The sequence below is a fragment of the Neophocaena asiaeorientalis genome, unplaced genomic scaffold, assembly GCF_003031525.2.
Source record: "Neophocaena asiaeorientalis asiaeorientalis breed wild unplaced genomic scaffold, Neophocaena_asiaeorientalis_V1.1 scaffold331, whole genome shotgun sequence".
In the NCBI taxonomy this organism is placed as follows: domain Eukaryota; kingdom Metazoa; phylum Chordata; class Mammalia; order Artiodactyla; family Phocoenidae; genus Neophocaena; species Neophocaena asiaeorientalis.
Window position 1 is genome coordinate 112,660 of NW_020172138.1, and position 25,606 is coordinate 138,265.

General features: G+C 36.5%; 1 protein-coding gene across 1 annotated transcript in view; it reads left to right on the forward strand.

Moving 5' to 3' along the window:
* Positions 1-25,606, forward strand: part of ITFG1 (integrin alpha FG-GAP repeat containing 1) — a 168,961-nt gene that overhangs the window by 92,505 nt on the left and 50,850 nt on the right. The window contains exons 5-7 of the mRNA XM_024752052.1: positions 9,103-9,253; positions 10,785-10,893; positions 22,288-22,331. Of these exons, the coding sequence (XP_024607820.1) occupies positions 9,103-9,253; positions 10,785-10,893; positions 22,288-22,331 (304 nt within the window). The remainder of the gene's footprint in view (positions 1-9,102; positions 9,254-10,784; positions 10,894-22,287; positions 22,332-25,606) is intronic.

Sequence of the window (25,606 nt, forward strand, 5' to 3'; positions counted from 1 at the left end):
TCTTGGTCATTTAGTAGTGTATTGTTTAGCTCCATGTGTTTGTATTTTTTACACATTTTTTCCTGTAATTGATATCTAGACTCATAACATTGTGGTCGAAAAAGATACTTGATACAATTTCAATTTTCTTAAATTTACCAAGGCTCGATTTGTGACCCAGGATATGATCTATGCTGGAGAATGTTCCATGAGCACTTGAGAAAAATGTGTATTCTGTTGTTTTTGGATGGAGTGTCCTATAAATATCAATTAAGTCCATCTTGTTTAATGTATCATTTAAAGCTTGTGTTTCCTTATTTACTTTCATTTTAGATGATCTGTCCATTGGTGAAAGTGGGGTGTTAACGTCCCCTACTATGATTGTGTTGCTGTTGATTTCCCCTTTTATGGCTGTTAGCCTTCGCCTTATGTATTGAGGTGCTCCTGTGTTGGGTGCAGAAATTTTTACAATTGTTATATCTTCTTGGATGGATCCCTTGATCATCATGTAGTGTCCTTCCTTGTCTCTTGTAACATTCTTTATTTTAAAGTCTATTTTATCTGATATGAGTATTGTTACTCCAGCTTTCTTTTGATTTCCATTTGCATGGAATATCTTTTTCCATCCCCTCACTTTCAGTCTGTATGTGTCCCGATGTCTGAAGTGGGTGTCTTGTAGACAGCATATATACAGGTCTTCTTTTTGTATCCATTCAGCCAGTCTGTGTCTTTTGGTTGAAGCATGTAATCCATTTATATTTGAGGTAGTTATTGATATGTATGTTACTATTACCATTTTCTTAATTGTTCTGGATTTGTATTTTAGGTCTTTTCCTTCTCTTGTGTTTCCTGCGTAGAGCAGTTCCTTTAGCAGTTGTTGTAAACCTGGTTTGGTGGTGCTGAATTCTCTTAAATTTTGCTTGTCTGTAAAGGTTTTAATTTCTCCATTGAATCTGAATGAGTTCCTTGCTGGATAGAGTAATCTTGGTTGTAGGTTTTTCCCTTTCATCCCTTTAAATGTGTCCTGCCACTCCCTTCTGGCTTGCAGAGTTTCTGCTGAAAGGTCAGCTGTTAACCTTTTGGAGAGTCCCATGTATGTTATGTGTTGCTTTTCCCTTGCTGCTTTTATTATTTTTTCTTTGTATTTAATATTTGATAGTTTGATTAATATATGTCTTGGCATGTTTCTCCTTCGATTTATCCTGTATCGGACACTCTCTGTGCTTCCTGGACTTGACTCTTTCCTTTCCCATGTTAGGGAAGTTTTCCACTATAATCTCTTCAAATATTTTCTCAGACCCTTTCTTTTTCTTTTCTTCTTCTGGGACCTCTATAATTAGAACGTTGGTGTGTTTAATGTTGTCCCCAAGGTCTCTGAGACTGTCCTCAATTCTTTTCATTCTTTTTTCTTTATTCTGCTCTGCAGTAGTTATTTCCACTATTTTATCTTCCAGGTCACTTATCCGTTTTTCAGCCTCAGTTATTCTGCTATTGATTCCTTCTAGAGAGTTTTTAATATCATTTATTGTGTTGTTCATCACTGTTTGTTTGCTCTTTAGTTCTTCTCGGTGCTTGTTAAATGTTTGTTTTATTTTCTCCATTCCATTTCCAAGATTTTGGATCATCTTTACTGTCATTACTCTGAATTCTTTTTCAGGTAGACTACCTATTTCCTCTTCATTTGTTTGGTCTGGTGGATTCTTATCTTGCTTCTTCATCTGCTGCATATTTCTCTGTCTTCTCATTTTGTTTAACTTACTGTGTTTGGAGTCTCATTTTCGCAGGCTGCAGGTTTGTAGTTCCCGTTGTTTTTGATGTCTGTCCCTAGTAGGTGAGGTTGGTTCAGTGGCTTGTGTAGGTTTCCTGGTGGAGGGGACTGGTGCCTGTGTTCTTGTGGGTAGGGCTGGATCTTGTCTTTCTGGTGGTCAGGGCCATGTCTGGTGGTGTGTTTGGGGATATCTGTGAACTTAGTATGATTTTAGGCAGCCTCTCTGCTAATGGGTGGGGTTGTGTTCCTGTGTTGCTAGTTGTTTGGCATGGGGCATCCAGCACTGGAACTTGCTGTCCGTTGGGTGGAGCTGGGTCTTAGCATTGAGATGGAGATCTCTGGGGAACTCTTGCTGATATTACATGGGGCTGGGAGGTCTCTAGTGGTCCAGTGTCCTGAACTCGGCTCTCCCACGTCAGAAGCTCAGGTCTGACACCAGGCCGGAGCACCAAGACCCTTTCTGCCACATGGCTCAGAAGAAAGGGGAGAAGAAAAGAAAGAAAGAAATTTTAAACATTTTTAAATTATTAAAATAAAAAAATACTAAAATAGAGAGCAACCAAACCAATAAACAAATACACCAATGATAACAAGCACTAAAAAGTAAACTAAGATAAACATAAAAATCAGAAACAAATCAGCCTCAGACAGCAAACCCCAAATGTACAGTTGCTCCCAAAGTCCACCGCCTCAATTTTAGGATGATTTGTTGTCTATTCAGGTATTCCACCGATGCAGGGTACATCAAGTTGACTGTGGGGTTGTAATCCACTGCTCCTGAGGCTGCATGGAGAAATTTCCCTTTCCCTTCTTTGTTTACAGAGCTCCTGGGGTTCAGCTTTGGTTTGGGCCCCACCCCTGCATGTAGATTGCCCTCAGGCATCTGTTCCCCACCCAGACAGGAGGGAGTTAAAGCAGTGGCTGATTAGGTCCCTCTTGCTCACTCAGTCCGGGGAGAGGGAGGGGTACGGTAGTCATAATTGGAATGCAGGGTGAGCCTGTGACGGCAGAGGCCACCATGACGTTGTAACAGCCTGAGGTGCACCGTGTGTTCTCCCGGGGAAGTTGTCCCTGGATCACGGGACCCTGGCAGTGGTGGGCTGCACAGGCTCCTGGGGGGGATGTGGGGGGTGGATAGTGACCTGTGCTTGCACACAGGATACTTGGTGGCGGCAGCAGCAGTGTTAGTGTTTCATGCCGTCTCTGGAGTCCGAGCTGATAGCCACAGCTCATGCCCATCTCTGGAACTAACATAAGCGGTGCCCTGCCTTCTGTGAGCACACAGGGAAGGAATCCCCTCTCCTCACACACCCTGAAACAATGGTCTCTTGCCTCTTCGGCAGGTCCAGGCTTTTTCCCAGACTCCCTCCCGGCTAGCTGTGGTGCACTAGCCCCCTTCAGGTTGTGTTCTCGCAGCCAACCCCAGTCCTCTACCTGGGGTCTGACCTCTGAAGCCCGAGCCTCAGCTCCCAGCCCCCACCCTCCCCGGTGGATGAGCAGACAAGCCTCTCAGGCTGGTGAGTGCTGATCGGCACTGATCCTCTGTGCAGGAATCTCTCCACTTTGCCCTCCGCACCCCTGTTGCTGCGCTGTCCTCCATGGCTCTGAAGCTTCCCACCCCACACCCCCCGTCTCTGCCAGTGAAGGGGCTTCCTAGTGTGTGGAAACTTTTCTTCCTTCACAGCTCCCTCCCAGAGGTGCAGGTCCTGTCTCTATTCTTTTGTCTTGTTTTTTCTTTTTTCTTTTGCCCTACCCAGGTACCTGGGGGTTTTCTTGCCTTTTAGGCAGTCTGAGGTCTTCTACCAGCGTTCAGTAGGTGTTCCGTAACAAGAGTTGGTCCACACGTAGATGTATTTTTGATGTATTTTTGGGGAGGAAGGTGATCTCCACGTCTTACTCCTCCACAATCTTGAAGGTCCCCCCTCTTTGAGCCATTTTAATCCTGTCTCCAGTATCTCTTATTTCTGCCTCTGCAGTTATCAGTGCCAGAGTTCCTCTGGGCAGGTCCATTGTTGACATAGTCATAATCCTCTATCTGTACATCACTTTGAGGGTGCTGATCATTAAGAAGTCTTGACCTTTTCCCAGACCCTCTCATGTATTTTAGGCATATCCTGTAATGCTAGCTAATGCCTAACAGTGCCTGGAACTGCTCACAGATTCCTCCTCCAGAACTGCTCAGGTGGCAAAATGTTTCATGTTTTGAGGTGAGAATTGAGTCTAGCTCAATATTTGAGAAATAGTTTGGAGAACATTAGTATCCCATGTCTTGTTAAAGCTTGTTCGAGTTAAAGGACTCTAGGGATATCAAAGGCAGATTCATCTTCTGAGGCTGACATCACAGAAAGTAACTGCACCTTTTGACAAAATAGTCCTTCACAGCACTGTCTGGAGGACTGGATGTGACATTTTATTCCATTGGGAATACTGTTCTTCACCACGATGTGAGAGGTGCGGGGCTCTCACGACCCAGGCCACCCAGCTCTCAGATCTCTTCCAGAACAGCCCTCGGGGCAGTTGCGGCTACTGGGGCACAGACACAGCAATGGATGATCAAAGCCTGCAGCTCCTGCCGGGCACTCTAGGCAGAGACCAGGGCAAGCCCCAAGCCCAGGTAGCCGGGTGAACAGAGATAGCGCACGGAAAATTCCCAAAGGCATGTGCTCCTCATGCGCTGAGGGGCCGCCTGATTTCTTCTTTTGCTCGTAGATTATTTAGTGGTGTTTAATTTCTAAATATTTGGAGATTTTCCAGATATCTTTTATTGATTTATTTTTTCCTTTTTTTTTCCAGCTTTCTGAGATGTAATTGACATATAGTGACATTGTGTAAGTTTAAGGTATACAGTATTATTTGATATATGTATATATTGCAAAATGTTTACTACATTAAGGTAGTTAATATCCTTTATCTCACATAATTACCATTTTCTTGTTCTTATTTTTATAGTTAAAAACATTAAAGCCCTACTCTCACAGCAGCTTTCAAGTATAAAGTACAGTATTGTTAACTATTGTCATCATGCTGTACATTTGATCCCCTTAACTTAATCATCTTATAACTGAAAGTTCATGTCCTTTGACCGACATCTCCCCATTTCCCCCACCCCTCAGCCACTGGCAACCACCATTCCACTCTCTGATTCTATAAGTTCAGTGTTTTTATATTCCACATACAAGTGATATCATACAGTATTTGTCTTTCTGTTTCTGATTTACTTCACTTAGCATAATGTCCTCTAGGTTCATCCATGTTGACACAAATGGTAGGATTTTCTTCTTTTTTTAAGGCTGAATATTCCAGTGTATGTATATACCACATTTTCATTCTTCCATTTTTGGACACTTAGATTGTTTCCATATCTTGACTACTGTGAATATTGCTGCAACAAACATGAGAGTTCAGATACCTCTTTGAGATCTTGGTTTCACTTCTTTTCAATATGTACCCAAAAGTGGGATTGCTGTATTATATGGTAGTTCAAATTTTAGTTTTTTGAGGAAACCTTACATTTTACATCTGCTTATGTCATTAACACCATGCTGTGTTGTTTAGTTATCAGTTATCTTTAAAGAGGTTTAAATAACAAGAAAACTTTCTGTTTGCCTACGTATTTCACATTTTCACTGCTCTTCATTCCTTTGTGTAAGTGCAGATACTCATCTGGTGTTATTTCCATCTGCCTGATGGACTTCCTTTAACATTTCTTAAAGAGCATGAGAAAAATATTGACATAAATGAGTATATAAGTATTATTAACCTTTTAGTGAAAGAAACCATAAATTTTAAAAACAATAAAAGGCTGGGGTGAAATGTTTATAACATATCAGAGTAATAATAACAGCACATATAATAATAACAGCAGATATTGAAAGTGTGTTGTGCTATGTACTGGGCACTATATTAAACCATTTACCATGTATTTTCTCATTTAATCCTTACAACAGCCGTTTGAGGTAATGTACCATTGGGTTTTTTTTTAATTTTTATTGGAGTATAGTTGCTTACAATGTTGTGTTAGTTTCTGCTGTACAGCAAAAGAGAATCAGTTATACATATACATATATCCCCTCTTTTTTTGATTTCCTTCCCGTTTAGGTCACCACAGAGCATTGAGTAGAGTTCCCTGGGCTATACAGTAGATTCTCATTAGTTATCTATTTTATACATAGTAGTGTATATATGTCAATCCCAATCTCCCAGTTCATCCCACCCACTCCCTTCCACCCGCTTGGTATCCATAAGTTTGTTCTCTACATCTATGTATCTATTTCTGTACTGTTTTTACACTCATTTTGCAAATAAGAATATGAGAATAACAGGTAGGGGCTAATGTCCTTAACAATCGGAGATCTAAAAACCAATAATTTAAAAAATTTAAGTGCCAATTCTTAGAAGAAATATGAATAGATAATAAACATAAAAGTACTACTCAGCTTCTCTCATATAACCAGGAGAATGAGATAATTTTTAAGCTACCCAATTGGCAAAAATAAGAAGCAGTGTTACTAATATTGGCAAGATATGAAGAAGGATATACTACAGGTATGAATTGGTACATTTTTTTAGAAGGCCATTTAGCTTTACCTATTCACATTTAAAATACGCATATCCTTTGACCAGATGACTTCATTTGGAAATCCTTATACAAATTCTCAAGGGAAAATTGTGTGTGTGTGTCTGTGTGTGTGTGTGTGTAATGGGGAACAATTGAAGACAACCTGATTATCAATAGCAGGGTGTTAAAACGAATGATGGCATAGCTGTATAATGGAGTAAGCATTGAAAGGAATGAGCATGTAGGGAAACAGGCAGTTTGATGGGCTGCTGCTAGGGGATATAAATTGGTACAACTTCTCTGGTGGGAATTTTCAAAATAGATTTCAGAAGTCCTCATTCAGGTTGTATCCCTTTTCCCCATGTGTATGCTATGTTATTGAGTGGAAAGAAAAAAGTTGCAGAATAATATGTATAGTAGAACCCAACTGGGTTTGTTTTGTGGTTTTTTTTGAAGGATATATTACTTAAATATTTGTATGTTCCCAGAAGAAGGTTTGGAAAGATGCACACCAAGTTGTTAACAGTGATTTTCCCTGGAAAGGAGGAGTTCAACTTTTTAAATGTCTCTATTACTTGAATTTTATAATAACTTTTGCAATAGTTTTGGGGAAAAAAAAGTTTTTTAAAAGTTATATCGGTTGTAATTGCCAAAAACACATAGAGCAGTTGACTCAAAAGAAGCAAGACTGTTTCTCCCCAAGGGTTTCCAAACCGAATGAATCAGAATTCTTTCTTCCTGGGCTTAAATGGAATTTTTTTTATATAGTTAACATTGTTGGGCTCTACCTGTAGGGCTCAGTGGAGTTTAAAAGAACTGAAATTTTATAGACCCCATGTTCCAGAGTATAAGACTAACCTGTTTAGTGAGAATTCAGACAAAAACCATGGTTCATGGCATTTATAATCTTTACAAACTCATATCAAAAATTAAAATGACAAATTATGCAACTGCAGTTAGAGTTTTTGTTGTAGCTTATGTTGTGTATTTGAAATTGTGCCCAGAGTTATAATACAATAGTGAAACCCTTTCATCCCTGTTGTGAAAAGGGAAACCAGTGGCAAATTATCACTCAAAATGTCGCCAGTGTGATGCGTTGGTTATAAAAGATTATAGAAGGCTGCCTTGGGAATTCCCTGGCGGTCCAGTGGTTAACACTCAGTGCTTTCACCGCTGTGGGCCCAGGTTTGATCCCTCGTCAGGGAACTAAGATCTCACAAGCTGCATGGCATAGCCAAAAAAAAAAAAGGCAGGCCACCTTTATCACTGGTTCTCATGTTTTAGTATAATCTAATAACAAAATAGAGTGTTCTTCATTTCTGTGAAATATCTAGTAAAATTGTTTAGCTACAAAGGTAGGATGGGTAAATTACCTGGAAAAAGTATTACAAATTAGAATTTTAAAATCAGTTATTAGACAGGAGACAAAGAAGAAATCATTATTCCTTCTAGTGGAATAACACTTTTATACGTTAGGCCTTGATCAAAGCCACCTCAAAGTTTTCCATGTAAATGTTATAATCTGGGAGTTTAAACTATTTGTGTTGGAATTTTTTATCTAGAAAAATAATGTGAAGCTAATCATATATCAAGTACATCAAGTAAATTGAATATTTTGCATGTTTCCTTACTCTATTGAACACTGAAAATTTTACCTTTCTTATAATAGAACTTTTTTGTTTTCCAAGTTGCCCAGACCCAAAGTAATATCCAAAGTAATATTTTCATATGGAAAAAAAGAAATCTGTCTTTATAGTTTTATTTAAAATAATTATTAGAGAAAATTGAGCAGTAATAAAATTTAAGCTTTTTAGCTTATTATTTTCTATGTAACATAGAGGGACCTGAAGGAATGTAAATATTAGAAAATGCCTATAAATAGGAGCCATTACATCAAATCACACCATTTACAAAAGTTACTTCTGTATTTAAAGAAAATATTTTTACATGGCATGGTGTTGCACTACATAAGTAAGAGTGATGATAATACATACACTTTTACTAAGATCTAAGTGAATGACAGGAATTGTTCTAAGTATTTTGCACTCGGTGTTTCATTTCTTTTTTACAACAATTCTTTAAGTACTCATGTTACTCAGTTTACAAATAAGGATCTGAGTCTTCAGGAGGTTAAATAACTTGTTTAAGGTCACGTAACTGCTAAATGATAGAGCCAGAATTTGAATCCAGGTAATCTGGTTCCAAAATCTAAACTCATCACCACTTTGCCTATAGAGTAGGATTCAAAAGGGAGGACTTCATAGCTATGCAAAGTACAACACTTCTTTTTTCTATCTTTTATCTGAGAGGTACTCAGCAATATCTACCCTACTGTCCATTTGGGAAACTCAAATTGTATCATTGTAGATTTACTGCTTTGGGTTTACAAGACTTGGGGATGTCAGGAATCTCTATTTAAAATGCAGGTTTTTACCTAAGGAGTTATACAGATCTAAAGGGATGATGACAGTGTCCAGGAACTCAGTAATGAAACACAGGGTCAATGACTGTGGAGCATCAAGGAAGGGCGGAGAGATGGACTTGGAAATCACAAAAGAGGAGAGAGAGGCCAACAACTGACTAACCTCAGGATTTTTGCCAAAGACTGAAAAACAATAGCCAACAATTTAAGTTTTTTATGACTCAGGACAATAATTAGTAAGATGTAGGGATTTTTTTCATATTACTTAAGTGTATACCATTTACCATCTCTTTGATTCTAGTAAATACAGCATAGCTGATGCTACTCAGCATTGATATGTTATATTGACTAAATGCCATTGCCTTTGTCTCACAGCAATCAGCAGGCCTTTTTACTGGAGAATGTCCCTTGTAATAATGCAAGCTGTGAGGGGGCGCGTCGTATGTTTAAAGTCTACTGGGAGCTGATGGACCTAAACCAAATCAGAGATGCAGTGGTTGCCACCTTCTTTGATATTTACGAAGATGTGAGTTCAGAGCTCTTCTGCGTGTTTGGAATCTAATTGCCGTCCACCTTATCTCACTTTCACCCTATTTGACCAGAAAACGTAGATGAGATTATGAAAGCAAATGAGTTAATTAAAGAAAGCTCCTTTTAATGTTAAATGACAGAGGGAACACATTTATTGACACCACTGACTGATCAGTACAGTGAAATACGAAAATGCTTTTATCTCATTTTATGCTTGTTCAGATTAAACCACTAGAGAATCATGCTCACAGCAATTGTGCATGTGCACGAGTAGAGAAAAGAACAGCCAACAGATAACAGACCCTTAAACCTGCACAAGATCACAGAAGAATGGGTTCAGTGTGTACTCTCTCTTAACCTAGTGAACTAGAGTTGGCATCTATTGCTACAGATTCTTGTGACTGTCTTCAGTTGCCAGGTGGCCTGGGAAAGGCGCTCAGGGCCCTGGTTTTCTTCTTTCTAATGTCAAAAGCCAGTTTATCAAGTGCTTCTGGGCATTGTTGAGGGAAAATAGAATCTCCCAAGCTGTTTTGTTCTTTAAAAGTAATCCAGTTTATCACTCAGAAAAATAATAAATTCTGAAAAAAATGTGTTAAATTCCAGAGTTAATATGTCACAGTATATCCTTGTAAAACAATTTGATTATTTTAAAACGTTAAATCTCCATCAGGACATTATGTCCAACCCTAAGCCCGGTTGGTTGGTTGGTTTTCTTTTTTTTTTTTTAATAAGAGGCTAATTCTCAATTATATGAATTATCCAAGTCCTTATTTTCCTCTGTCTTTCTGCTACCAAATCTCGTGTTTGTTCACTTTTCATAAGCAATTTCCAAGCATGAAAGTAATTGGTAAAAATATCACAAGAGGGAAAATCAAGAGAATTAACTACAAATCAATTAATTTCTGTACATAAAAATATAAATGAAATTTAAAATTGTGTTTAAATCTGGGAAATAAATTAGCTATGAAAGAATTAAATAATTAATATTCTTAACGTAGAAAGGTTTGTTCAAACTGATACAAGTCACCAGAAACTCCCACTGGAAAAACAGAACATGATTAAGGCAATTTACGGAAAAAACACAAGTAGCTAACATATGAAAAGATATGATAAATGGTCAACCTCATTAAGAGTCAGCAGAATGGAAATTTTAATGAACACACCTTTTTTACCCCCAATAAAATTAGCAAAGCTTCCCACTTTTTTAGGAAAAAAAAATAATGGGGGCCAGGGCAGATGAAAAGGTACCTTCTTTCTCTGATGATTGGAAACACTTTGGTACTCCATATCACAGACCTTTAAAAATTCATGCAGATATGACTGGAAGGAAGTACAAAATGCTAACAGTTATTTTCAGAGATTAAAATTATAGGTGTTTTTCATTTTATTTATAGTTTAATATTCAATTTTTTATGTTCATCAAGTTGAATAAATAAGGTTTATATTTACATGGTAAACATATCATGCATTTTCATCATTTTTTTCATTCAGTCTAGTAGTTCTTACCATTTTTATGTTTTTTCCAGGGAATCTTGGACATTGTAGTACTAAGTAAAGGATATACAAAGAATGATTTTGCCATCCATACACTAAAAAATAACTTTGAAGCAGATGCTTATTTTGTTAAAGTCATTGGTGAGTATTTGTTTTGTATGTTTTATTATTACTATTAAGTATTAACGTTTAATTTTTTTTAACATCCTTATTGGAGTATAATTGCTTTACAATGGTGTGTTAGTTTCTGCTTTATAACAAAGTGAACCAACTATACATATACATATATCCCCATATCTCTTCCCTCTTGCGTCTCCCTCCCTTCCACCCTCCCTATCCCACCCCTCTAGGTGGTCACAAAGTACCAAGCTGATCTCCCTGTGCTATGCGGCTGCTTCCCACTAGCTATCGGTTTTACATTTGGTAGTGTACATATGTCCATGTCACTCTCTCACTTTGTCACAGCTTACCCTTCCCCCTCCCCATGTCCTCTAGTACATTCTCTTGTAGGTCTGCGTCTTTATTCCCATCCTTCCCCTAGGTTCTTCATGACCTTTTTTTTTTTTTTAGATTCCATATATATGGGTTAGCATACAGTATTTGTTTTTCTCTTTCTGGCTTACTTCACTCTGTATGACAGACTCTAGGTCCGTCCACCTCACTACAAATAACTCAATTTCATATCTTTTTATGGCTGAGTAATAATTCCATTGTATATGCATGCCACATATTCTTTATCCATTTTTCTGTTGATGGACGCTTAGGTTGCTTCCATGTCCTGGCTGTTGTATGTAGAGATGCAGTGAACATTGTGGTACATGACTCCTTTTGAATTATGGTTTTCTCAGGTTATATGCCCAGTAGTGGGATTGCTGGGTCATATGGTAGTTCTATTTCCATTTCTCTAGGAGGTGGGTCAAAAAGGATCTTTCTGAGATTTATAACATTTAATTTTGTATTCTCTCTGTCAACACACATTTTCCAAAGAGTAAAACATGCTCCTACGTAACGTATGTACAACTCTCCAAAGCAGATGATCAGCTTCAGTACAACAGTACCACCCTGTTCAAATTTTGCCAGCTGTCCCAACAATGGCTTCTTTCTTTCTGACCCAGAAGTCTGTCGAGGTATTTTAAAACCCAGTTCTGGGTGCTCAGTGTGCTCATTGCTACTGGGCTGTCACATCTTCTCCAATCTGGAATAGTTCCTTTTCATGTCCTTATCAGTTTTAAAGAATACAGGCCTTACATTCTGTAGGACAATCCTGTTTCTTCTTTACCCAGCTCAGGCTACACATTCTTTGCAGAAACTCCACTACATGGAATTTAGTGGAACCGATGCTGTGGCCTCTCAGTACATCAAATCAGTAAGCACGTGATGTTGACCTGTCCTGCCGCCCTGGTGATAACCTTGATCATCTGGTCATCATTCGAGGTATTTTAAAACCCAGTTCTGGGTGCTCAGTGTGGTCATTGCTACTGGGCTGTCACATCTTCTCCAATCTGGAATAGTTCCTTTTCATGTCCTTATCAGTTTTAAAGAATACAGGCCTTACGTTCTGTAGGACAATCCTGTTTCTTCGTTACCCAGCTCAGGCTACACATTCTTTGCAGAAACTCCACTACATGGAATTTAGTGGAACCGATGCTGTGGCCTCTCAGTACATCAAATCAGTAAGCACGTGATGTTGACCTGTCCTGCCGCCCTGGTGATAACCTTGATCATCTGGTCATCTTGATGACTACTAGGTTTCCCCACCTTAAATTCACTACTTCCCCCTTTGTCATTGATTAGTACTTTGTGGAGGGGTATTCTGATATCTGGTATTCTGATATTACTTTAATAGACTTTTCCATATCAAATTTCTACCTAACAGCCTTAGAGTCCATTGATAGCTCCTGCCTGAATCAAGCATCTATTTGATAGGTGTCAAAGAGTGATTCTATTTCCAACACCCCTGCATTTTTGGTTGGCATTCTACTCTAAGGAAGATCTTTCACTTATCTCATTTATCAGTATAGATCTGTGTATTTGTATTTTATTCAATAAATAATATCGTTTCTTTTAATGTTAAAATTGTTCCCAGTGAGGGCAGTAGGAGCTCCTTCAGACTGGCTCCTTTATCTTTTTGACATGTGCTCTGGCAAAACAAGATATTCCAGGTGCATCTTTTACCTCCCTTGCCCTAAGTCTAGAATCTGATCTCTTTCTTCAAGGAGCCCTGGTTCCTTTGAGTAGAGGATGGTATTTTAAAACCCAGTTCTGGGTGCTCAGTGTGCTCATTGCTACTGGGCTGTTATTTCTTCTAAGTTTTCTCAATGGATAGAACTAAGAAATACAGGTAATGTATCACACATACACAACACATATATACATATATTTGTATATGTGTATACAACACATATATTTGTACACACAAATATACATACCTAAATATATGTGTATACAACACATATATTTGTATACACAAATATACATACCTAAAACTATTTTATATATATTATATAACAATGAATTCATACCATTACTTCCATTTCTAATCCAACACAACATTTCAAGGGTTCCTTCTAATCTTTTCTGTTTGTAGACATCTTCTGTAACTCCCATTTTCCTCAGTATAGTTACCTATTTGTTCACTGTTACCTGTTCCCAACCATGCAAGCTATCTACCATCTCCTCCACCTAACACTTATGTTCATCGTAGAGATCCTGTACATGTTTTGTGAAGTGTATGCCTAAGTATTTTATTTTCTTTGATGTGATTATAAATGTTATTGTGTGTTTAAGTTTAGTTTCCACGTTTGTTTTTAGTGTATTGAAATACAATTGATTTTTGTTTGATGATCTTGTATACTGCACCCTTGCTGAACTCACTTATTAGTTCCAGGAGGGTTTTTTTAGATTCTGTGGGATTTTCTACATACAAAATCATGTCATTTGCAAAGAGGGACAGTTTTATTTCTTCCTTTCCAATCTGTGCCCTTTTTTTTTCTTTTTCTTCTTCTAGGTAGAATTTCCATTGCTATTGATATGTTGAATAAGATTGGTGAGAGTGGACATCCTTGCCTTGTTTCTGATTTTAGGGAGAAAGCATTCCATCTTTCACCATTAAGAATGATATTAGCTTTTTGGAAATGCTCTGTATTGTATTAAGGAAGTTTACCCTATTTCTAGTTTGCTGAGAGTTTTGTCATGAATTGATGTTGAAAGGCAACTGTTTTTGTGTCACTGTTATTATAGTTGACATCAAGACAGCCATATCTGTTCATTTGTGAATGAAATGACACAGTATTTTGTATAAATATTTATTACAGTTTTGAAGCGGTCATAAATAGCTGAACACAGAAAAGCGACAGAATAATGAATGAGTGTTGAGAGATTTATTTTGAGAAGTGAAAATGACAGAAAATGTAATTTTCTTTTCTAACCAGCAAATTCACTCTTATTTGAATGAACTAAGAGCATCTCCCCATCTTCATTACTACTGCAGCCACACATTACTGGTATTATGAGTCTAACCATTTCTGTACTTTAAATCCATATGACTGTCTCCTGTTCTTTATGATTTTGAAGGGGGTATTATTTGGCTATTTCAGAGCTTCTCAAGAAAAAGTAAGCTGCTTTAAAGAATCAAGTAATGATACAACAAACTACTTGAAAATGAAACGACATATCTGAGGTTTTTCTTTAATCCAGGCAAGTGGGAAATGGAGTATAGGTGAAATGACTTTGGCCATGTGTTGTTGACAGTTGAAGTTATGTGAAGTATGAGTGGGATTCCTGATACTATTCTTTCTAATTTTGTTTATGTTTGAAAAATTACACGTAAAAATTTTAAAAACCCCAGAGTCTCTTGAGAGTCTGTGGCCTGTAACTTCCTTACCTAAGTCAAGGATGGGTATCACTGGGTAGCACTGCCATCACCTTAACAGTTTCCCAAGGAAAGTTTTCTCCAAACATTACCAAGCTCAGACCCAGAGATAGCCAATTTGATGTAGGAAGTTTTAGTTTTAGAAAGCAAGATAACTTTGCACTTACGGATATTAACATAAATATTAATAACATGCTTTATAGAAAGGTCATGGGTAATGAGATAATTTAGAGCAATCATTTGTGAAAAATAACCTTCTAGTTGTCTTGAGATGCTCTTCCACTCTTTCCTCTGATTGTTACTTGTTTTCCTTAAGCAGACAGTTACTAGCATATAATTACCCTTTCAAAGCCATCTACAATGTCCAGAGTTGATTTTGCTCTAAAGTAACTGTTACTCTAATGCTCAAACCAGCAAACCAGCCTATGTTAAATGTCACTGTCTCAGTTAAGGAAATTCGGGTACCTAAGCTTCTGTGTGTGGCTAGGGAAAGGTAATGCTATCCTTCTGCCTGTTCCCTCACTGATTCCCACACCACCACAGATCTACAGAATGCTCTTCACACAGGGGACTCTGTGTGTTGTGGAATTGGAGGGGTTCCCTAGCTCCCCTGAATCAGAACTAGCTCCTAGCTCTAATTAGTTTCTCTTATTCCTGTCAGATACATTAGAGGTTCTGCATTCTGATTCTACTAGTACTTAACACAAATTTCTAACATATGTGAACCTGTATTTCCTTGGATTTTTAAAATTGTAACAGTATCTTCACCTTTCACTACCCAAATAAGATGAGACCTTTCAAAAGCTTTTATTCCCCTGCCTTCTTCCAAATTTTGTTGAAATATTGTGGAAGTTTATTTCTGGATGACTGATTTGGTAACAGTTACAACCGTGTTATCAATGATTATTTAAACTTAACAAGTTTTACTGGCTTTATTGTCACCATTTACATATATACCACATCTTTACCTTTATTGACTCGAATTCCTATTTATTTTGATGGAATGCTTCCTCAAGAGATTTTCAAAAAGTTGTACATAGGCTAATATATTTTCTGAGTACTGGTATGTCTTAAAATATCTTTTATTAAGCATAGGATTTTTTAATTTAAAAATAATGAATGAAAGGTAGGTAATCAATAACAGACAAAAGAAGTTGTCCATATAGAGTCTAAAATAATGTCTAAATGACAAGAATGGGTAGGATGGGGGTCTTTATTTTACACGTGATATTTGATTATAATATTTGCTTAGAATTCATGTGTCTTAAACAAAAGCTAAAGACATTTTCAGAGACTGAATGTGAACAGTCACCCATAATCCAGGCAAGGATTTTTCATTTTAAATGCTACTAAAACCATTATACAGTATTGACCTTTATAGCTTTGACTTTATTCTACTCATCCTTGTCCCAACCTGCACGTTGGTTTGGTGTTACAGTATTTATGCACAATTATTGCAGTTTTTTGTTTTTGGCATTTGTATAAAGTAGCTAATGTAAAGTGAATCACAAAGCTAGAAGCCAAGGTTTTATACTTTAAATATCTTTAAGAATACATGGGCTAAAAAAATTGCAGAGGAAGGAAGACTCCCAAACTCATTCTGAGGCCACCATCACCCTGATACCAAAACCAGACAAAGATCCCACTAAAAAAAGATAATTACAGGCCAATATCACTGATGAACATAGACGCAAAAATCCTCAGCAAAATACTAGCAATTCGAATCCAACAATACATTAAAAGGATCATACACCATGATCAAGTGGGATTTATCCCAAGGATGCAAGGATTTTTCAGTATCCGCAAATCAATCATTGTGATACAATAACTGCAGATACTTACTGAATTAGTCAGGATTCTCCAGAGAAGCAGCACCAATAGAATACAGAGAAAAAGAAAGAGAGAGAGAGATTTATTACAAGGAATTAATTCATGCAGTTACAGAGGCTGGCAAGTCCAAAATCTGCAGAGCCAATGTCCAAGTTTGAGTCAAAAGGCCAGCAGTTGTAGAACCAGGAAGAACTGATGTCCAGTTCATCAGGCAGGAAAAGCTAGTGTTCTAGTGTGAGGGCCATCAGACAGGAGAATTCTTACTCAAGAGAGGGTCTGGCTTTTGTTCTCTTCAGGCCTTCTACTGGTTAGATGAGGCCCACACACATTATGAAGAGCAATCTGTTTTACTCAGTTTACTGATTAAATGTTAATCTTACCCAGAAACACCTAGCATAATATTTAACCAAATATCTGGGCACCTCATGACCCAGCCAAGTTGACACATAAAACTTACCATTACACTTACTGTTTACTCTCTTCATCAAAGAGAGTCTATGATCAAATATGTAGTTTAAGAAGATGGATTTTGCAGCAATGTTCAGAAGAAAAACATAGACGTTCATCAAAAGAAATAGATGTTCTGACCTGAGAGGTCAGGCTGAGGGTAACCACTGGAATACACCAGTCACCCAGGTGTGAGCTGATAAGACAGTAGAAAGAAAGTTGTAGCAATGGGTGTACAGAGGAAATAAGGTTAAAGCGTATAGCTTGGTGAGATTTTACATAGGTATACTCCCTTGTAGCCACACTCCAATCAAGATAAAATATTTCCAGTACCCCAGAAGGGTCCTTCATGTTCCCCTGCAAAAGTGTAACCACTGTTCTGATCTCTGTCACCATAGATTAGTTTTTCCTTTTCTAACTGTCATATAAATGTAATCAGATGGTATGTACTCTTTGTGTCTGACTTCTTTTGTTCAGTAGTATGTCTATGAAATTCATCTAACACATACATTTGTAAATAGAATCTTACTGAACATATTTGCCTTTGTCTTATTTTTTTACCTTAGCAAGAGAGTATAAACACCCTTTCATGTCAGCACTTAACAGGTCTCTCTCATTGTTTTAATAGTTCGATGTCATTCCATAGTACTATAGATGTTCCATAATTTATTTAGCATTTTCTCTCTTAGTGGACACATAGATAGTTTCCAATATTTCATAGACATGAAATTGATGAGTTGAGGGGCTATGTTTTTAGTGTTAATAGATAATGCCAAATTACCTTTCCCAACAGTCATAGACGTTTATATCCCATCAGCATAACACTGTCCAGTTTACCACATATTCATCTGAGAGCTCTAAATTTTTATTTCTGTAACAAATTTGTTTTTAAAATAAGTAGTACATGCAAATGGTGAAAAAATACAGAAGAGTCTAATAGTGAAAAGTAAGTCGCTCTTTTACCCGTGTTTCCCAGTGGTCCAGTTCTTTTCCCCAAAAGCAACCTCTTCTTTGTGTCTGTCTAAGATATCTTAAACACATACAAGCACATATGTTTATATGCTTTTATTTTACATAAATGGTAGTTCTAGACTTTGTTTTCTCCACTTAAGAATATATCTTGGAGATTATACCATAACAATATAATCTAGAGCTACCTCATTTTAACTACTGAATAGTATCATGTGTATGGATACAACATAATTTAATGAGTTTCTTATTGACAGATACCAGCTTATTTTCAGTCTCTTATTATTATAATTAACGCCACAGTGAATATCCTATAGAATAAATTCCTAAAAATGGAATTACTAAAAAATAATACATGTACACTTTTTAAATATACTCTATTGAAATATACTTACAGAAAAGTGTACATAAGTACACAGGTGTATAAATTTTGACAAAGTAAATGCACACATGTAAGTACACCCAGATCAGGAAAAACATGATACCAGCAACCAGAAGCTTCCTCATGCCCACCCTTTTCATTACTAACCCAGTTTACCTACAGGTAACCACTAACTTAATTTCCAACACCTTAGATTAATTCTGCCTGGTTTTGAACTTTTTAACAGGTGTCCCTTCATAGAAATCATATCAGTTTAAACTTCCACTGACAGTGTAGGAGAATGCACATTTCCTAATACCTTCACCAACCCAATGGATTATTAAACTTTTTAAGTTTTGCCAGTTGTAAAGTGAAAGTATTGTCTTATTTTGCATTTTTCTTATACTGAGTAAAGTTCAGCATCTTTCCATATGTTCAAGAGCCATTTGTATTTTTATTTCTATGAATGGTCCTTGTCCTTTTTCATTTGCTTATTGATTTATAAATATGCCATAGTATATATTAGGAAAATTAATCCTTTGTGATATATGTTGTAAATATTCTTCATAGTTTGTCATTTATCTTTGATTCTGTTTTTCCTACAGACATTTTTATTGGTCTTTCATTTTTTGCCTTTCTGTTAGGTATAAAATTGATTTTTTTCCTGCCTAGTGAGGTTGAGTGTCTCTCTTCCTGGTTTTTTGATTATTTGTACTTTTCTCTTCTGGATATTGCTTCTTGATATCCTTTGTTTTTATTGGATTATCATCTTCTAACCCATATCTGGAAGCTCTTTGTATATTGGCAATAATATCTCTTTGTAATGTATATTTTTAAAATTCACAGCCCCTTGTCATTAGTTTTTTTTTAATTTTATGGTATTTTTTAAATTTTATAACAGCTTTATTGAGATATAATTTACATACCATACCATTTGCCTGTTTCAAGTATACAATTCAGTGGCTTTTGGTATATTTACAGAATTGTACCGACATACCACAATCAGTTGTAGAACGTTTTCATCACCACAGAAGAAACCCTGTACCCTTTTCTATTTTTTATTTTTTTAACTTTTTATTTTATATTGGAGTATAGTTGATTAACAATGTTGTGATAGTTTCAGGTGTACAGCAAAGTGACTCAGTTATACATGTATCTATTCTTTTTCAAATTCTTTTCCCATTTAGGTTGTTACATAATATTAAGCAGAGTTCCCTGTGTTACACAGTAGGTTCTTGTTGGCTATCCATTTTAAATATAGCAGTGTGTATATGTCAATCCCACACTCCCTAACTATCCCTTCCCCTCACCCTCACCACCACCACCCCACAACCATAAGTTATTCTCTAAGTCTGTGAGTCTGTTTCTGTTTTGTAAATAAGTTCATTTGTATCATTTCTTTTTAGATTCCTCATGTAAGCGATATCATACGATATTTCTTTCTCTGACTTAATTCACTCAGTATGACAAAAGTAAAAATAGAGCTACCAATGATCCTGAAACCCTGTACCCTTTAGCTACCACCCTCAATCCCCATCCCCAGGCAACCACTACTTTCTGTATCCATAGATTTGTCTATCCTGAATATTTCATATAAATGGGTTCATATAAAATGTGATCTTTTGTGACTGACTTCTTCCACTTAGCATAATGTTTTCAAGATCCATCTGTGTTGTAGCATCAGTACTTTATTCCTTTTAATTGTCAAATATCCCACTATATGAATATACCTGCCACATTTTGTTTATCCATCAGTTGATGGACATTTGGATGGTTTCTACTTTTTGGCTATCATGAATAATACTGTTGTGAACACTCATGTACAAGTTTTTGTGTGGACATATATTTTAATTCCTCTTGATATATACCTAAGAGTGGAATTGCTGGGTTAAATAGGAACTCTTTGTTTATCTTTTTAAGAAATTGCCAGACTGTTTTCCAAAGCAGCTGGACCATTTTACATTCCCACCAGAAATGTAGGAGGGTCCAGTTTCTCCACATCTTCACCCAAATTTGTTTTTATCTGACTTTTTGATTATACCCATCCTAATGGGTGTGAAATGGTTTCTCATTGTGGGTTTGTTTTGATTTTTTTACAATCTTAACCATTTTTGTGTGTGTGGTTAAAAAAACATGTAACATAAAATTTACTATCTTAACCATGTTTAAGTGTACAGTTCAGTGATGTTAAGTATATTCACATTGTTGTGAAACAGATCTCCAGAACTTTTTCATCTTGCAGATCTGAAACTCTGTACCCATTTAACAACTGCCCTTTTTCCCTTCCTGTCAACCCCTGGTAACCACCATTCTACTTTGTTTCTCTGAATTTGACAAGTTTAGACACCTCATGTAGGTGATATCATGTCTTTTTATTACTGGCTTGCTTAGCATAATGTCCTCAAAGTTCATCCATGTTGTAACATGTGACAGGATTTCTTCCCTTTTTAAAGTTGAAAACCCATTGATTTGGGTTGCTTCCACCTCTTGGATATTGTGTATTGTGTACGTCTCATTGTGGTTTTGGTTAGCATTTCCATGATAACGATGCTGAGCATCTTTTCATGAGCTTTTTATATGTCTGCATCATCTTTGGAAAAATGCCTGTTCAGGTCCTTTGCCCATTTTTTAATTGGGTTGTCTTTTTATCATTGTAGTGTAAGAGTTCTTTATGCTAGTAGTGTCTTTGCCAAATGTAATTTTCATGTTATGAATCAAAGTCTAACTTTATTTTCCTCCAAGTAGCCAATTACCCAGTACCATTTATTGAATAATCCATCTTTTCCCTCCTTTAACAAGTATTTATTGAGCAAATACATTTGGCTAGGCCCTGAAAAAATGATTTAAAAAACTATGCAGAGCTTACATACTGGTACAAAGACAGACTTTTGAGTGAATAATATACTGTTTAGCAAGATAATGTTTTAATGAAGGTCTAGGAAAATCATTTGGGGACAAGTGAAAAAGAAGTACCAGTGTCTGCCCAGAGTTGAGGGAAGAGGAACAAAGGAGAAGGAGAAGTAAGGTCATGGAGTGTTTAAGAATAAAAGAGTGATAACTAGGCACTATGCTGGGGTAAGGAACTTAAACATTGAAAACTGATTTGCAAGTATGAAACATTTATTTCACTGTTTCCTCAGGTCGAATTTAATATAAATGTACTATAGTAAATAAACAAGTATCTTCTTATGTGATGAAATATGTCATGTTCATTTCTTGATGCCTTTGCAGTTTATGTACCCTGCCTAAGTATAATATTTGTATTAGAATGATTATCATTTCACATTTGTAAAATATAACTCAACATAAGGAACAATTTTCCTATGGATATATTTGAACTAACCAATAATCACAATTATTATTGGTACAGTTCATGCTTACTGAACAGTATTATCAGCTGTCTTCCTTAAATTTATAACATATAGCATATTTAATAGCACATAAAGTCTGCCTTCTTATGAAGGAATTACTTCACATGAGTGTAGTTATGTTTCAAAATTCATGTTAGTTATAGAAAGAATGTTCAGATATCCTAACCTTTTCTTTTTTGGTAATTATAGAATAAATATGTCATTAAATTATTTTTGTTATAGACCCATCAATTATTTTATAGTTTTGTTCTCCATAAAAGTTATCAAGGGAGCCCAAAACCCTTTTACCCAGAAAATTTGACTAGATAAATTGAAATAGTCTAGTTTGATATGAAGTGTTAAATGTTCTATTTTGTTTTTTTCAGTATAAATTTTCATTGGTTTGCATTTGGCAGTTCTCTGTCAGATTCTAAGTCATCCGTGGAATATAGCTAACCAATTGGAAAATAGAACCAACAGTAGGTATGATATTATAACCATAATTAATTATATCATCTATATATTTCACAAAATGGCAGCAGCTTGACTGCTTAATAAAGACTTTTGAAATATTGGCCTAAAGTGAACAAAAGAAATTTAATTTACTCAGATCTAAAGAAATTGAATTGGTTTTTGCTTGACCATGAATCAATAGGGCATATTAATATTATAACAGTAATAATAGGCTTTTTTTAATTTTTCCACAGTTCTTAGTGGTCTCTGTCCTAATGAATGTCCTCGTAAGATAACAGTAAGTAACCTTAACTTTCAGTTGTAAATATTTCTGTGAAAGTTCTCTGCATGATAGATACACACAAAATAGTTGTTATAGGTTAAATCAAATTGATGTTACTTTTAGAAGTGATTAAAGTATCCTTCAGTGCTCAAGTAAAGTTTACTGGGAATAAAGTACCTTTCCTAAAAACTGTCTCACCTCAAGGTTCACTTCCTTAATGAAGTCTTTTCTGATACTCTTGGAAAAATGAACACACCTCCCACTATTTCTGGGCATACTGCTGCCATTTTGGCATATATAATACTTTTTAAATTATTTATTTATTAATTATTTGGCTGCATCAGGTGTTAGTTGCAGCACACTGGATCGTTCTAAAGCATGCAGGCATAGTTGCCCCATGGCATGTGGTATCTTAGTTCCCCAACCAGGGGTCGAACCCCCATCCCCTACATTGGAAGGCGGATTCTTAACCACTGGAACACCAGGGAAGTCCCTTGGCATATGCACACTTTATCTGTTTATATTTAATGCCTCTCCCCAGGCTGTAATCCTTTGAGGTCAAGAACCATGCCATCTTTGTATACCTCGTTCATAGCACAGGGTCAAGCATATAGTAAACAATTAATGAATTTTTTTGGTTTAATCTTAATATTGGCTAGCTGTCTAATGGAACGTTTCCATGAAATAACAGAATGTGAAAATAATTAGGCTTAGATTTTGAAATTGCCAGTTCATGTAAATTATAATAAGAATATTACATTATATTTGAAAGCATGAGCATGTGTGTGTGTGTGTTTGTGTTTGTGTTGGTACATCCCAATTTGAGCCCTCATAGTAACCCTTGTTACATAAGGAATTATCCCGCATTTAAAGATGAGGAAACTTGAGGCTCAGAGAAATAAATTATCCAAAATCATAGAGCCATTAAGTAGTGAAACTAGAACACAGAACTAGGTGTTCTGATTATATTGTCATATTTTTACTACACCTTTAAAGCACTGCTTCATTATCAATGTTTTATGTATGGTTGGGAAACTTCCCGTATTTAAGACATGTGGAAGCAGACCCTGACCCAGAGATTTGCACACAAAGATTTAATCTAGACTATTCTTGAGAGCAAGGCTTCTGGAGTAGTGAGGAAAGCAGGTCTATGAGATGTGAAGCAAGGCTGGTTTTTCAAAGATGGCCCAGATTGAAGCAAAAGGGCCATACCTTTGTATTCTGCATTAGACACTGCATGCAGGCAGTCCCCAGGAAGGGGTTATAATTTGTACAAGCCAGCTCCCTTTGGCTGAGAGCAATTTTTAGGTAAGAACCTAGCTGTGAGCTATCAACAACCAACAACACTTGGAGCAGTTTGGGGAATATTGCCTCAGTCCTGAAGGGAAGGTCTGGACTGTGTCACCACATCCACTGTGAACTATATGAGTGCCTGGTCAAACCTATCTGCTTTCATATCATTATAAAAATGTAGATATAATAGGGGAGAGTCTGAGGAGGAGAGATGCAGAGGGTATGTCAGAACTCTTCATACCTTCCGCTTAATTTTGCTGTGAATCTAAAAGTGCTATAAAAATAAAGTCTATTTTTTTAAATCAAGTGCAAGTCTGATTAATTGGAGGCCAAAGATTAACTTGGTTATTCAGGTATTGTCTACCCAGTTTGTGAAATATTCAGACCCTTTGTTCCTCTCCTTTTCTCTGATTGACCATATTCCCATCATGTGGCTCTTTCATTACCTCATCAAGCAAAGAACTTTTAAAAAGTTGAAATTGAACCCACTCATTTTACCCACAAGTTCTAGCAGAAAATTTGATAGGAAAGGCTGTTTGCTTAAGGCAGGTTTTAGTTCTAAGATCACTAATGCTCCCCTTCTCCTTATCTTAAACTAAAAGTCACTTCTATCATATGGAGAACAGAGTCATTTAGAAAGTCATGTAAGTAAAGTGCAGCATGCACATTCTGTCAGTGATTACCCTAACAGTCCAGCACCTTCGGGCTTTTCTGCAGCTGATACATCTGCCTCCCATTCATCCATTTATTACTTTCTTTGAAGTTCAGATCCTGTCAAACTGCCCTTCACATCTATCATTTTCCTTCCCCACTGATGTCATAGATCACAATTCTATGACAACCTAAAAGAAACAAATCCACACTATATTCCCCCAGTTTTCCATATATCAAATGTATTCCCACTTGTAAAATTATTTCATGATAAAGTGAGCCTTCTTCATATTGTTTTGACATCAGATCCACTTGATCATAGTCTGTTATGTAAGATATGACCCAGTGTGAGACTAAGAGGAAAAATGTGCATACCATATGATATTCTTTATCACTTGAGTTAAATTATGAGTTGAATAAATGCTTTTCTGTTGCCTATATATTCCCACCTGCTACAGGCAACCTATCTGACATATGGAGAGAGGAAATAATATTCAAATCAGCAACTAATCTCACCCAAATTCCTTTATTTCCATGCTGAAAACCCCAGTTTCATTTTCATTCAACTATGGCTACTCACTCCCGTGGCCATATGGTGGACCTTATCTACCAGAAATGTTTTACTTTTGAAATCTCAGTACCATCCATCAACTCTGAAAAACTATTTTTCCAGCCCTCTCACTCTTGTTATTATAACTATACCTATTCAACTTTAAGTCTATTTGTTTCTTGACCTGTATCAACCTGTTTTCTTTACCTCGTTATTTAGCTACCGTATATCAACCATCACTTCACTACCTTTAACTCCCATAAAGCACTCTCCTTTTTACTCTACCTGCCTGGCAAAATTACAACCCTGCGTTGTTAATCCAGCTATCTTTCTTGTTCACTCCTAGATCTAAGCTACTGGGCATTTCTAAAGAGAAATATACAGCCCTGAATATTGTCACCACCAGTGATTCATAGTCATCAACCTCAAATGAGCATTCCTAATTGTATCATAATCTTATATGGATCCCTAGACACCCTTTTCTCCCATTCATTTTCCCAGGTTACTTTCAGGATTTTCTCTGTGTCTTTGATTTTCTGCTGATTGAGTATGAAATGCATAGGTATAGGTTTTTAGGTATTTTTGCTGTTTGGTGTTCTCTAAGCTTCCTGGATCTGTAGTTTGATGTCTGTCACTAATTTTGGAAAATTCTTATATTATTTCTTCAAATATTTCTTCTGATCTTTTCTCTCCTTTTCCTTTTTTTTAAAATAAATTTATTTATTTATTTTTGGCTGCATTGGGTCTTCTTTGCTGCACATGGACTTTCTCTAGTTGCAGCAAGTGGGGACTACTC